Here is a 13,951-nt window from a genome sequence, read left to right as displayed (position 1 = left end):
GGGATGACACACGTCACCACTGTGGGTTTTATCAAATTAAGTAATTAATTAATTCATTCATTAAAATATTATATTTAGTAGGTGAATATTATGATACAGTAGAACATCGATAAATTAATAGCCCCGTAAATAATTTTTTTTTCCATTTCCAATTTAAAGAGAACGTGTTAAATTAATAATTTGCTAAGAAAATACATATTCAAGAATTAAAAAATTCATATATAATTTACTAAATTAATAGAATTTTAATGGTTTCAATTGTATTTTTTTTTTTTGAAACAAGTTTCAATTGTATTAATTTCTCTATATTTCAATTTGATGGAGGATTTAAATTTAATTTAATATTTTTATTTTCTTATATGAATTTTCCACCCAATAAACATTTTTTTCCACAGCATAAAACTGGGTGGGACAATCTTTGAACTTTCAATTAATATTTTTAAAGGCAAATTACGCAAGGTTAAATTACGAAAAAAATCTCTTATGTTTGGGTATTTATGATTATTCCGTTCAACTATGTATTGTCTTACGGGTCGATCCTTACGGTGTCTAAATTTACCTACTAAATGAGAATTCTTTCGTAACATAATACATAGTTGAGCGAGTAATTATAATTATCCAAATAAGAAGAATTTTTTCGTAATTTGACCTTACATCAGGGTCTGACAGTAATTTGCCCTATTTTTTTTAATAAATTAACTGAATTAATTTCAATAATTCGATTTAATAAAAGAGGAGAAAATTTAAGAGTTTTACTAAAATTTAAGATACATGTTAAATGGTGATTGAGGGGTAAGTTTTACGAGTATTATAGTTTAGGGGTGCAAAATGTATTTAACCACTTCAGAGAATACCGGGACAAAATTATACAAAATTTCATTCAATTTTGGGCTCTGTTTGGCCCGGTTTAGGGGGCCTTATTCCCCACAAAAGAATTGTGATTCTCAATTTGGAAATTTAAACAAACACAAACTTATTTTTAGGTATAGAGTGAAAAGATTTTTTCTAAAATGAGCCAAACACAGCCTTCCTCCCCATTCTCATCCTCCTTCAACAGAACAAACATTCTAAAGGGAGGAGAAAATGGGAACACCAGGTAACGTGGTCCCCGCATCGACAATGAAAAGATTCCCCGTGACCTGCTTGGAAGAATCATGGATCAAGTATCGCAAGAGTGATGTCAGCGCTGGATCCAACGTACCGTAACTTCTCAGAGGAACCGTTCTTCTTTCCACGTTTTTTAGCCAATGCTTCTCCACTAGCCCTTGTGTTATCTCCGATTTGAAAAGCCCCGGCGATATCGAGTTCACTCTTATTCCATAAATCCCCAATTCCAATGCCATTACCTAATCGAGACACAAATCAAAAGCAAGACAATGTAATGAACCTGTCTATTCTATTTCTCGTCTTATAACTCATAGACGAGACGAAAAATCTCTCTAAATCATTTGAAATTTGAAAGAAAGCTCATTAAAACCATCCTTCTTCTTTATTTCTTATCACTTTTATTCTTATAACAACAAATCGTACTTCACTATTCAAAACATAACAAATCTCTACGTAAAAATAACAGATTCTTGAAATATGGTGGGGGCCATGGCCCCCGAGGTCAATTCAAATCACATGTCGAAAAAATCGAGAAAAAAAATAAATACCTTAGTCATTGTGTTGATGGCGGTTTTCGAGCAAGCATAAGCGAGGCCACCGGGTAGTTGACCACGTTCGAGACCGGCAATGGAAGAGATGCTAACGAGGGACCCGCTTATCTTAGCATCACGCATACGCGTGCATACGTATTTCGAGACGAGCCATGTTCCGGTTAGGTTTGTTCTCATCGTAATGTCCCATTCCTCCTCCGTCAAATCAAGTGGAGTGTGGATCTTACCTACGATTACAATACATTTTTTGTGAAATCGTACAAGATCGAGTGATCGAATAAGCAAACACAAGCTAATTTATATGTCTTATTTATTAGATATTTAGAATCATATAAACTTATGACCTCGTTTGGTTTCTGAAATAAGATTGGGCTAAGATTAAATAATCCTATAAAAACCAAATAAATAATCCTCCAATTAGTCAAAGATTAGTCAAAATTTCTGATGGGAATTATTCAAATCCGTGGAGATCTGTACAACCAAACACGGCACTAGCTATTCAATCAAGTTAATTGCATTTTAATTTAATTGATCTGAACAAGGATTAATAAAAAAAACATAAAACAAATTAATCTTCGTTGAATTTTGTTTTTGATTTGTTCATGTTTAATTCTGACCTCTAATACCAGCATTATTGATCAAAGCGTCGATTCGTCCAAACGCAGCCCAGGCTTTCTGAACGGAAGCTTCAATGGTGGGCCCGCTTGCGCTGACGTCGAGCTCCACAGCCGCGGCTCTCGGTTGGTGTTCTGGCGAGCCGATCCCGGCGCCGTTTATCTCGTCGCACAGTGACTGCAGCCGGTCCGTCCTCCGAGCCGCGGCTACGACTCTGCAGCCGGCTTTAGCCAAGTCCAGACAGAACTCGCGACCGAAGCCGGACGATGCGCCGGTCACTAGCACCACCTTGTTTTCCAGCCGGCGCCACGGCTCCAATTCGCTCGCCACCTGGCTTCTCCCCTCCATTTTCTCTCTCTCACTCTCCTCTCTCTCTCTCTAAGAATAATGTTTGTACAGTTTTGAATTGTTTAAAATAGTTGGCGTGTGACGGAAATGCCCTTGCCAAAATGAAATAATTGCTCATACCAAATTACTAAAAAAGTATTAAATTATGACTTGAGAATAAGAAATTAAGTCATGGTTTAGTCAGATTACCTCATATGTATAAATGTAACGAATGTCGTAACATTGTAGCAAGTGAATTTGTGCTAATTGACCCGAGTTCGAGATCCTTATCAAAAGTCATTAGGTCGAGTTTGTCATACATGCGTGGTGAACCTACTCTGATTCACGAATAAAGATGGCATTCATTGATCATTCACTTTATTTTAAATAAATTTGCTTCGAATTCAAAGTCGATTGTCGTCTGAAAAATGACCATCTTGCCTCCGTTCATCAAATTTCTCTCGTTTATCAATAAAAATTGGTGTAATTTACTAAAACTTTCTGTCTCATTCAATAACCAAAGTGATAATCGATCGGATGTTGCATGTTCGGCTCTAATTGTTAAAACTTAAATAGAAAAATGTAGTACAATACATACAAATCGACCGTCTTTTAGATGCTAGATCTAATAAACTTCATCGGATGCGTGGTATATCACCATAAATTTATTCACACGTGTAAAATATGCACCGAACATATACAAACGTATAATTGAATATTACCCGATTAAATTCACCGAGTGTAGGATATGATAAACCCGAAACCGACGGTCCTTATTCGATCCAATAATTTGCCAAAACACACACACACACGCACACAAACACACACACTTAGAAAGGGACAAAAGCTCTCTATCATAACACACATAGAGTTAGAGAGAAGAAAAAATGGGGAAAGCTGGGAGAGTATAGCCGGAATCGACGATATGAAGATGTTGCCCGAAACATAGTTTGAAGAATCGTGAACTAAGTATCTGATGAGAGATGTCAGTGCCGGATCGGTTGTACCTAATGCTCTAAGTGGCACGGTTCTCTCCGTCACGTTTTTCAGCCATTTCTTTTCCAACAAAACTCCGGTTATCTCCGATTTAAAAATTCCCGGAGCGATGGCGTTCACCCTAATCTCGTACTCTCCCAATTCCAATGCCATTACCTGTTTGTTTGTTTGTTTGTTTGTTTGTTTGTTACTCCACCATTAAACTAAAGAAAATAACTTCATGTATCCGACATACAAGAATTTTAAACAGTACTAAATAAATGATTTTTTTTTTAATTTTATAAATAAAAATTAGGTCTTATCATATTTACTATCATAACCTTGGTCATGAGGTGGAGGCCAGCTTTCGAGGAACTGTATGCGATGGCTCCGGGGACCTGAATTCGATTTAGGCCGGAAATTGATGAGATGTTGATGATTGAGCCGCCACGGGCGGCGGCGCGCATCCGTTTGCCGACGAATTTGGCGACAAGCCAAGATCCGGTCAAGTTTGTTTTCACCACTTGATTCCATTCCTCCGACGGCAGATTCAGCGAAGACTTTACCGAACCTATAGATAGTTATTTCACACAAATTAAATGCACATAACAAAATTTAAAAAAAAATATCCAATATATATATATATATATATATATATATATATATATATATATATATATATATATATATATATATATATATATATATATATATATATATATATATATATATATAACTCTACTTTACCTCTAAAACCAGCATTATTAATCAAAGCATCAATATGCCCAAACGCATCCCAAGCTTTTCGAACACATTCTTCGATGGCCGTGGGATCAGCCGTGACATCAAGCTCCACCGCAATAGCTCGGCGGGCCCCACCGTTAATGGCATCGGAATATTCCATTTTGTTGTTATTGATTTGCTGACAAAGTGATTCGAGTTTCTCGATTCTACGTGCCGCAGCCACAATTCTGCAACCCGCCTTAGCCAAGTCGAGGCAGAATTCGAAACCTAGACCGGAAGATGCTCCGGTGACCATGACGGTTTTGCCCTCCAACCTACTCCATGGCTCGAGTATCATCGTTTCGTTTACGTACTAGGATGAGTTGTCCTTTGCTTTAATCTCTCTCTCTCTCTCTCTCTCTCTCTCTCTCTCTCTCTCTCTCTCTCTCTCTCTCTCTCTCTCTCTCTCTCTTGTTGCGAAGCTTCGTACATTATATTAGCGTTAATTACAGCGGAAATAACGGCATTAATTAATTTATTAACTAACTATGAAGGTTAGTTAAAGTCAGTTATGATAATTAAGCTGAACATTCTATAACTTAAAGCTCACGTGTTGCAACGTACACAAACTGCATGCATGTACGTATTATTAGGTCAAATAATACTTATTGTGCATATATTGGAGCGAAATTTATCTAATACAATTAATATTTAATACCACTTTAATAAAATTGGGTTATAGTGAGAAATTAATTAAATTTAGGCTCTCCTCAAAATCTAATTAATGGGCTTTATCACTACAAGAAAAACTAGTTTCAGCGACCAAATTCTTAGCGACCATAAATAAATGGTCACTGAATGTTCACATTTAGTGACCAAAAGTAATTTTGTAGCAAAAGTGGGAAGGGTTAAATCTTTTTGCGACCAGCGAGCATTTGGTAGCTATATGTGGTCACTAATAGTTGGACATCTTGTAGCAACTAAAGTTAAAGTTTGTAGCGACAATTTTTATGGTCACTATAACTTAGTGTCAATAGTGACCAAGTTAACATCAATTTTTTTTACGGTTGCTACGAGTCTTTAATTTAATTATTAACAACCATTTAATTGGGTTGCTAGCAACTACTTGAATTTGGTTACTATGAAACTACTTACGGAAATCAAATGGATTTGGTCACTAGTTTAGTTTTTAAACAAATCAATGAAAGAAAAGAAAATAAAATAAAGATGGGGGCGAAAATGCAAATAATAAAAAAAATACAGCCATTTATAATTCTTTCGTTTCTTCATCACAGAATATTACTCCGTTCATTCTCTCCTTACGCTCTCTTTCTCCCTCTACCCATTCTCGCATAATATTACAGAAAATCAAGAAAAAATTCTCTTAATTTCTTCATTATGTTTGCACCAAAATCCCTCTTATCTTACCTCTTTTGTTTTCCCCAAAAATATTCGCCTATTTCACCCAATTTCTCCAAGCCCTAGTTCCTACCCCTGTTCGAGAATTCTCGAATTCATTCAGGAGATTCGGAAGATTTGATTACAGGAAAAGAATTGGGGATTTGAAAAGATAATTTCAGATTTGGGTTTTAAGGAAAAATAATAGTTTGGAGACCTTCGAGAATGAATCTCGTCGATCAGGACCCACCTTTGGAATAATTGTGGGTTCAAATGTACACCGGTGTTGGTGATTTCCAGCAGAGGTCGCCGATGGTGGCCGTTATCTGGTGTTCAACTTTTGGCTCTTCAAAGAATTAAATGAACGGAGGTGTTAACGGTGGAGTATTGATGATAGAAGGTACTGTTACAAACCTCGAGAAGTTAGCTTCCCATTAATGGTGGTGCTAGGCAGTTTTATTCGACGGTGGTCGCCGAAATTTGGTGTGAAATTCAGCATGCTCACCGGAAAGGGAAATAAAATCTGCTACGGCATCTGTTTTCGGAGCCAAAATCGAAGGGTTTGGAGTGTGAATTTGGGAATCATTCCATCTCGAAACTCGTAGAGGACCTCGAAAACTGTGAGTAAGTGTTTAATTATTTCCGATTTGAGCACGTGTTATAGCCTTTTAGGGGTCGGAATCAGACGACAACGAATCTGTCAAAAAACAGGGCAGTTTTTCCTAATCATCATGCGGAGCTGTTTTTGTTATGTTGGAATAATAATTTAGGCTATGTGTCTTCTGGTGTTTTGTATATTGAGTTGTGAGGTTTGATTTGGTATATTATTTGGTCGATTTGGATAACTCTACAAATTGTTATGATTATTCAAATAAACTGTGACAGCAAACAAGTTTGTCCAAAACAATTTTGGCAGTTTCATGTATTCAACTTTATGGGCTGTTATTGTTGTGTTATCTTAGTAATTAGGGGTTGGTATCTTCATCACAATTGTAGATAAAGTTGTGAACTTTTATTTGGTATATTGTTTTCCCAATTTGGATAAGCGTACGGCCTGCTACGATTTTTGGAAGAAAATGTGACAACAAATATCGTTGGCTTCTAGTTTACTGTCCATAGTTAGCATCTATATGTGTCATTAGTTATTTGAGTCATTAGTTATTTGAAATTTGTCTTATGCACATTGAGCAACAAGTTTAAAGTAATGTGATCGAAGGTGAAGTTTAAGAAACTAATGGATTCTTATTTCAGGTGTGTCATTCGTGGTTGTGTACCTAAGAAAATTTTGGTCTATGATGTTGCTTTTGGTGCTAACTCGAGGTGAGAAGACTTTGTTATTTGAGAAAGACTTTGTTAGTTATTTCTTCAAGTTATATAACCAAATTTAACCCGACAGCTATGTTGGCGAAATTATGAGAAATAGTAAACCTTCTGCCGCACCTGTTTTTGGAGTCGAAATCGAAGGGTTTGGAGTGAGATTTTCGAATCAGTCTCTTCACAAAACTCGTCGAGGACCGTGATAATTATATGTAAGTGTTAAATTGCTTCTAATTCGAGCAAGTTTTATAGCCTTTTAGAGATGAGAATTTGACGGCAGTGAGTCTGCCAAAAAAAGGGCAGTTTTGATGAATCATCTCCGTTGGGTTTTATTACCGTCTTAGGATAATAATTTGGGATATATTTCTTTCGTAAACTTTTAGATGAAGTTGTCAGCTTTGATTTGGTAAATTGTTTGGCCAATTTGGATAACTTTACAAATAGTTATGAATTTTACAATAAACTATACCAGAAAAGAATTTATCCGAAATTCTGGCAGTTTTCTGTAATCATCTTTTGGGCCTGTTTTGAATATGCTAGGATCATAATTTGTGATGAGAGTCTTCAGTGAACATGTAGGTGCAGTTGTTAGCTTTCATTTGGCATATTACGTTCCCAATTTGGATAATCGTACCAATTGTTATGATTTTTCAAAGAAATTCTGGAAACAAATGTTTTAAACCTTTGTTTCGAGAACTCGTCAAACAAACACGAGTCAACTCTTGGTTTCATGTTTCCTTATGATAAATTCATTGGACTTGGTTTCTCATAAACTTGAATCCCTGTTTTCATCTCTTATGTAGGTTATAACTTATAAATGCCAAATTTGCAGTTGAGGCTAAAGTTTAGTTGGTGGCTCTACTGATAAGGTAAATCAATTCATTACATAAGATTTTCCTTGTTGCTTTTGTTGGTTATATGATCACTACATTTGGAAAACAATTGCATGTATATCTTCTGATTCTTTGTGGCATCCAATTCCAGGCACCCAATTTCAGGCACCCGTAGAGAGGCAGAGGCAGTTGAAGCTAATGATATTACTTCAATCAAGTTCCAGATGTGAATGTTGTCAGCGGTTTTAAGTTCAATTTAATCGGCGAGGCAGTGTTTGGTTTCTTTGGTTGCTACTGTATATAGATTGATCACTGATTTAATTCACTTGTCAACAATTAATTAGTTATGTGCTAATATGTAGTAACCAGCTATCAATTCAATTTTTTTTCCTCACAATTATTATTTGGTTTTTGTCATTAGTAGCAATAAACAATTGTTTTTCGTTCATTATTTGATTGTTTTGCAAATAAGAATTATTAATTGTTATTTTTGGTTATTATATGCAAACAATTGGGGTATATTTGTGACAAATTAAAATTTATTGCAACCAACTATTCTTGTAGTTAAATTATTATATTGAGCAACGAATTTATTGGTCGCAACGTGGTCACTAAAATATGTTACGCTTGTGACCATATAAAATCTATTGTAACCACGTACTCGGTTGTTAAAAGAATATCATTTATCAACCAAAAATATGTGGTTACTGTATGTATACCTATAGCAACCATATTAATATTATAGCGACCATAAATTTTAACATTAGCGAGTAAAAAATTTGTCGCTCATAATTACATCTTTAATGACCATTATTGAATGGTCGCTAGATCTATGTCTTTAGCGTCCAACTGATTTGCTGGTCACTAATACTTTTAGTAGCCACCCTGTTGTGACCACAAGTGACCAAGCCTAATTTGGTCGTTATAAGTTTCAGCGACCATTATCTTGCTTTTAGCAACCATAACAAATCGTCCCTAAAACCATTTTTTCTTGTAGTGTATGTTATGATAATAAGTGGGCTTTGTTCAAAGAAGATTCACTAGTAGGCTTGCCTCTTATTGGTTGAAACATTAAAAAAAATGTTTTGTTTTATTTATTTCAAGATTTTCAGTATAGTAATCGAAAGTTATAGGTGTCATTTATTTATTTATTTTAGATTAACAAAAATCATATTTCAAGTAATAAATATGAATTATTTGTAATTATGAGTAATTTTAGGTAACCAACCCTCATTAGGAGAGTTGGTACCTAGCCTTTACCAATAGGGTAATGGTCTAGGGTTCGAGTCCCCCCCTCCCCTACTTCCCCTTGTAATCGACTTGAATTTACTCAAAAAAAAAAAAAATGAGTAATTTTAGGTTAGATGAACATCGATAAATTAATAACTTAATAATAGTTTTTCTCGGTCCCGATTCGGTGATAAAGTGTCCAATTATTAACTCGATAATTCAATAATTCGCTAAATTAATAGAATTTCCCTACTTCCGATACTGTATTAATTTGTATTCCACATTTCATACCTCATATTTAATGATTGAATTGTTTATGTAAATTAAACTTGAATACAAAAATGTAGTACAAATACAATACATACAAATCAACCGTCTTTGTAGATGTTACATCCGATAAAATGCATCACACAGACAAACGTATGTAAAATTAAATATGCATCTGAAATATTACTCGATTAAATTCATCGAGTGTAGGATATGATAAACCTGAAACAAACGGTCCTTATTCGATCCAATGTCTTGTCGAAAACAAATGCACAAACATAATAATACACACACTCTCTCTTTCACTCACACACACACTTAGAAAGGGACAAAAGCTCTCTATCACATCACAAAATAGAGTTAGAGAGAAGAAAAAATGGGGAAACCTGGGAGAGTGTAGCCGGAATCGACGATGAAAATGTTGCCCGAAACATAGTTTGACGAATCGTGAACTAAGTATCTGACGAGAGATGTCAGTGCCGGATCGGTTGTACCTAACACTCTAAGTGGCACGGTTCTCTCCGTCACGTTTTTCATCCATTTCTTTTCCAACAAATCTCCGGTTATCTCCGATTTAAACAATCCCGGAGCGATGGCGTTCACCCTAATCTTGTAATTTCCCAATTCCAATGCCATTACCTGTTTGTTTGTTTGTTTGTTACTCTAGCATTAAACAAAATAACTAACTTCATATATCCATCCAACATATTTTTCAAGAATTTTTAAATATTATTAATTAAATGTACTATTTAAAAAATAATAATAATAATTAGGCCTTATCATAATATTTATTACCATGGTCGTGAGGTGGAGGCCAGCTTTCGAGGAACTGTAGGCGACGGCTCCGGGGACCTGCATTCGATTAAGGCCGGAAACCGACGAGATGTTGATGATTGAGCCGCCGCGGGCAGCGTCGCGCATCCGTTTGCCGACGCATTTGGCGACCAGCCAAGATCCCGTCAAGTTTGTTTTCACCACGTGGTTCCATTCGTCGTCCGACAGATTCAGAGACGACTTTATCGAACCTATACTTATTGCATTCAAATGTACTTGCAAGTATTAATATACAGTATACACATAACAAAATTTAAAAAAAAGAATCCAATATATATGTATAAAATATATGTCTATATATATATATATATATATATATATATATATATATATATATATATATATATATATATATATATATGTATGTATGTATGTAACCCTACTTTACCTCTTACACCAGCATTATTAATCAAAGCATCAATATGACCAAATGCATCCCAAGCTTTTCGGACAGAAGCTTCGATGGCCGTACTGTCGGCCGTGAGATCGAGCTCAACCGCAATAGCTTGGTGGGCCCCACCGTAAATGGCATCGGAATATTCCATTTCGTGATTGATTTGTTGGCAAAGAGAGTCGAGTTTCTCGATTCTACGTGCAGCAGCCACAACTCTGCACCCGGCCTTAGCCAAATCGAGGCAGAACTCCAAACCGAGACCAGACGATGCACCCGTGACCATGACGATTTTGCCCTCCAGCTGAGACCATGGCTCGAATGTTGATCGGTCTAGGCTTCCACTTGCCATTTCGTACTTCGATTTCCTTTTTTTTTTTCTTTTTTTTTTTAATTAAATTTCTTTGTGCATCTATATATAATGAGTACTAAGGTTGTACATTATATAGGCCAAATTTAGTTACTTTTGAGGTTATATATAGACCACACATTTTGTATCCTCGAGTTTGGTGAATATGTTCTTGAAAAATCATTTATAAAACCCGTCAACCGATTCATTATAAAAACCCTATTTTGTCGTCCTCCGTTAATAATCAATCCCACAACCCGACCCACTATAGTCGGGCCAATAATTCAACCGACTCATATTACACAGGTCGGTTGGCGATTTTTAATGTATTTGAAAGTTGGTCGGCCGATGATTTTTTTAAAGTATACAAAAGATATTAATACTCGATAAATTAATAAACAATAGTAAATTCCGGTCCCAATTCGATACGAAGAATCTACTAAATTACTAGTTCGATAGTTTAACATTACACAAAATTAGTAGAATCTTGCTAGTCTCAATTCTATTAATTATATTAATTAATAGATATTTAACTGTATATTCATTTAAATCATTTCCTAATTTATTTTCAATACAATGTTTAGGTAAACGTCCAAAAATGAACACAACCAAAACAATGTGACAATCAATACATAGAAGATAAGATCATAAGACCAAACAAGACCAAACACAAACAGTAAAATATGGGGGTTTTTTTGCAACATAAAAATTAATTAAGGGGCTTATTAATGAATTAATAGCTCCGTTAATTTTAGAGAGAAGAAAAAATTGGAAGGCCTGTGAGAGTAAAACCAGCATCAACAATGAAGATGTTGCCGGAAGATGTTGCCGGAAACGTATTCCGATGAATCATCGATTAAATATCTGACAAGACATGTCAGCGCCGGATCGCCTTCCCCAAATTCTCCCAACGGCACTAATTTCTTCATCGCATTTTTCAGCCCTAATTTCTTATTGAAAAGATTTTCTGTTATCTCCGATTTGAATAGCCCCGGAGCAATCGAGTTAACCCTAATTTTGTAATCCCCAAATTCAAGTGCCACTATCTGTTTTAGGAAAATGTATGTTTTTAGACTAAAATGACGACCTTGTAATCTTACGATTAATCAGAAAGAGAAATTAGTTTTAGAAAAAATGTTGGAAATTAAAGAGTTAATAAGAACATAAAATTTAAAGTAACAGATAATAATAAAAAAAAAAAAAAAGTGTTTCAAAAGTGACAGATATTATAGAACAGATGAATATTAAATAGAAATTAATATAATTACCTTGGTCATGGTGTCGATGGCGGCTTTTGAGGAATCGCAGGCAACACCGCCGCGGAAAACGCCCCGATTAAGGCCGGAAACTGATGAGATGTTGATGATTGAGCCGTTACGGGCGGCGGCGCGCATCCGTTTGCCGACGGATTTGGCGACAAGCCAAGATCCGGTCAAGATTGTTTTCACCACTTGATTCCATTCCTCCGGCGACAATGTTAGAGGAGATCTCACTTGCCCTAGTTATTATTATTTATTTATTTATTTAGAATTACATTATGCATGTATTGTTAGTAAATAGTATCAATAAGATTCAATACTATTAATTTTTTTTTTAAAAGAAACCAAATTAATTAATTAAATGGAAAAAACTCAACCTCTGAAACCAGCATTATTAATCAAAGTATCAATATGCCCGAATGCATCCCACGCTTTCCAAACAGAAGCTTCGATCGCCGCGGGATCGGCCGTGACATCGAGCTCGACCGCAACAGCTAAACGGGTCCCATATATCGTTAACGACATCGAATATTCCATTTTGTTGTTATTGATTTGCTGACAAAGTGAATCGAGTTTCTCGACTCTACGTGCAGCAGCCACAATTCTGCAACCGGCCTTAGCCAAGTCGAGGCAAAAAAAACCGAGACCGGAAGATGCTCCGATCCGGTGACCATGACGATTTTGCCCTCCAACCGACTCCATGGCTCGAGTATCATCGTTTCGTTTACGAACGAAGCTTTAATTTTTTTCCCTTCTTATTTTTATGTCTTTAGTACGACGCTTTGTACATTGTATTAGGTTTTACTACAGCTGCAACAAAGGCATTTATTAATTAACTAACTATAAAGGTTAGTTAAAGTTAGTTATGACTTATGATCAGCTGAACATTCGATAACTTAAAGCTCACGTGTTGTGTTGCAACGTACTTACACCAACTGCATGCATGTACGTACAATTAGGTTAAACAATACTTATTGTGCATTATATGCTAGCTCATAATTAACTATAAAGGTTAGTTAAAGCTAGTTATTACCTATGATCAGCTGAACATTCGATAACTTAAAAGCTCACGTGTTGCAACTTATTGTGCATGTACGAGAGCGAAATTTAGGGATGTTAAAACGGTAATTTCGAACCGAAATTTCGGTACGCTACCGTTTACCGAACTGAATATACGATATGGTTTGATAAATAACCGAATTACATAAATTTTATGTAAAAATATTTAAAAGGAAGAGGTGATTGTAATTATCCAAATAAGAGGGATTTTTCCGTAATTTAACTATCCTTCGAGGTGGTCGTAATTTGTCCTGATATTTAACACCACCTTAATGAAATTGGGTTCTGGTGAGAAATAATTTAATTTGGGCTTTCCTCAAAGTCTTAATGGGCTTTCTGTTATGATAACTAGTGGGTCTTTTGTCCTAAGAAGATTCACTAGTGGGCTTGCCTCTTATTGGTCGAAACATTAAAAATTTGTTTTTTTATTTTAGATTAACAAAAATCATATTTCAAGTAATTAATAAATATGAATTAATTGGAATTATGAGTAATTTTAGGTGGATGCTGCACCCGGTGAAAAACATCGGGTGATCCTATGTCATAAATCTGTATAAATAATTATCCACTAAGTACACATACATATGAGTGTTTGTGTTATTATGTATTGATTAATGATTCCGTTTTTTATCCCCTACGATCGAGCTCCAACTAACCGGTGTTGACCGGTCAAAGCGGGTCACCTAACAGTGTTGTAATGATGTGGTGGGGGAAAA

General features: G+C 35.6%; 4 protein-coding genes and 1 long non-coding RNA gene across 6 annotated transcripts; 1 reads left to right on the top strand and 4 right to left on the bottom strand.

Annotated features, from left to right (window-relative positions):
* Nucleotides 1–856: 856 nt before the first annotated feature.
* Nucleotides 857–2,690, bottom strand: LOC105976529 (uncharacterized). The gene is made up of 3 exons (XM_013001765.2): nucleotides 2,276–2,690; nucleotides 1,656–1,885; nucleotides 857–1,346 (listed from the first exon to the last, which is right to left on the bottom strand). Exons 1-3 carry the CDS (start codon nucleotides 2,619–2,621, stop codon nucleotides 1,068–1,070), a joined length of 855 nt encoding a protein of 284 aa, XP_012857219.1. The 5' UTR covers nucleotides 2,622–2,690; the 3' UTR covers nucleotides 857–1,067.
* Nucleotides 2,691–3,345: 655 nt separating this feature from the next.
* LOC105976509 (uncharacterized) lies at nucleotides 3,346–4,774 on the bottom strand. The gene is given in 4 exon segments (XM_088825738.1): nucleotides 3,346–3,525; nucleotides 3,528–3,752; nucleotides 3,917–4,146; nucleotides 4,323–4,774. Coding segments are annotated over 4 exon segments (843 nt in total). The 5' UTR covers nucleotides 4,657–4,774; the 3' UTR covers nucleotides 3,346–3,471.
* Nucleotides 4,775–5,586: 812 nt separating this feature from the next.
* On the top strand, nucleotides 5,587–8,294 carry LOC105962432 (uncharacterized). Of its 2 annotated transcripts, none has more exons than XR_001173207.2 (5): nucleotides 5,587–6,320; nucleotides 6,948–7,016; nucleotides 7,093–7,225; nucleotides 7,817–7,882; nucleotides 7,998–8,294. It is a non-coding gene; the product is annotated as an uncharacterized LOC105962432 (long non-coding RNA). The 2 variants fall into 2 exon arrangements; XR_016034329.1 differs by having other exon boundaries at nucleotides 5,588–6,316.
* Nucleotides 8,295–9,452: 1,158 nt separating this feature from the next.
* On the bottom strand, nucleotides 9,453–11,011 carry LOC105976609 (uncharacterized). Its single transcript, XM_013001852.2, has 3 exons — nucleotides 10,566–11,011; nucleotides 10,139–10,368; nucleotides 9,453–9,982 (listed from the first exon to the last, which is right to left on the bottom strand). Exons 1-3 carry the CDS (start codon nucleotides 10,918–10,920, stop codon nucleotides 9,704–9,706), a joined length of 864 nt encoding a protein of 287 aa, XP_012857306.1. The 5' UTR covers nucleotides 10,921–11,011; the 3' UTR covers nucleotides 9,453–9,703.
* Nucleotides 11,012–11,460: 449 nt separating this feature from the next.
* Nucleotides 11,461–12,902, bottom strand: LOC105976610 (uncharacterized). Its single transcript, XM_013001853.2, is given in 5 exon segments — nucleotides 11,461–11,749; nucleotides 11,751–11,963; nucleotides 12,186–12,415; nucleotides 12,554–12,839; nucleotides 12,842–12,902. Coding segments are annotated over 5 exon segments (861 nt in total). The 5' UTR covers nucleotides 12,893–12,902; the 3' UTR covers nucleotides 11,461–11,668.
* Between the last annotated feature and the right edge of the window lie 1,049 nt (nucleotides 12,903–13,951).

The sequence above is a fragment of the Erythranthe guttata genome, chromosome 11, assembly GCF_056151865.1.
Source record: "Erythranthe guttata isolate IM_541 chromosome 11, IM_541, whole genome shotgun sequence".
Taxonomy (NCBI): Eukaryota; Viridiplantae; Streptophyta; class Magnoliopsida; order Lamiales; family Phrymaceae; genus Erythranthe; species Erythranthe guttata.
This window is presented reverse-complemented; position numbering and strand designations above follow the sequence as displayed.

What these genes read in the sequence shown, in the direction of transcription:
- LOC105976529 (XM_013001765.2), bottom strand. Translation starts at nt 2,621, where the DNA reads ATGGAGGGGAGAAGCCAGGTGGCGAGCGAATTGGAGCCGTGGCGCCGG. An exon ending in CAATAATGCTGGTATTAGAG is followed by an intron (nt 1,886 to 2,275) that starts GTCAGAATTAAA and finishes TTGTAATCGTAG; the next exon opens with GTAAGATCCACACTCCACTT. An exon ending in CCATCAACACAATGACTAAG is followed by an intron (nt 1,347 to 1,655) that starts GTATTTATTTTT and finishes TGTCTCGATTAG; the next exon opens with GTAATGGCATTGGAATTGGG.
- LOC105976609 (XM_013001852.2), bottom strand. Translation starts at nt 10,920, where the DNA reads ATGGCAAGTGGAAGCCTAGACCGATCAACATTCGAGCCATGGTCTCAG. An exon ending in TAATAATGCTGGTGTAAGAG is followed by an intron (nt 10,369 to 10,565) that starts GTAAAGTAGGGT and finishes CAATAAGTATAG; the next exon opens with GTTCGATAAAGTCGTCTCTG. An exon ending in GCCTCCACCTCACGACCATG is followed by an intron (nt 9,983 to 10,138) that starts GTAATAAATATT and finishes ACAAACAAACAG; the next exon opens with GTAATGGCATTGGAATTGGG.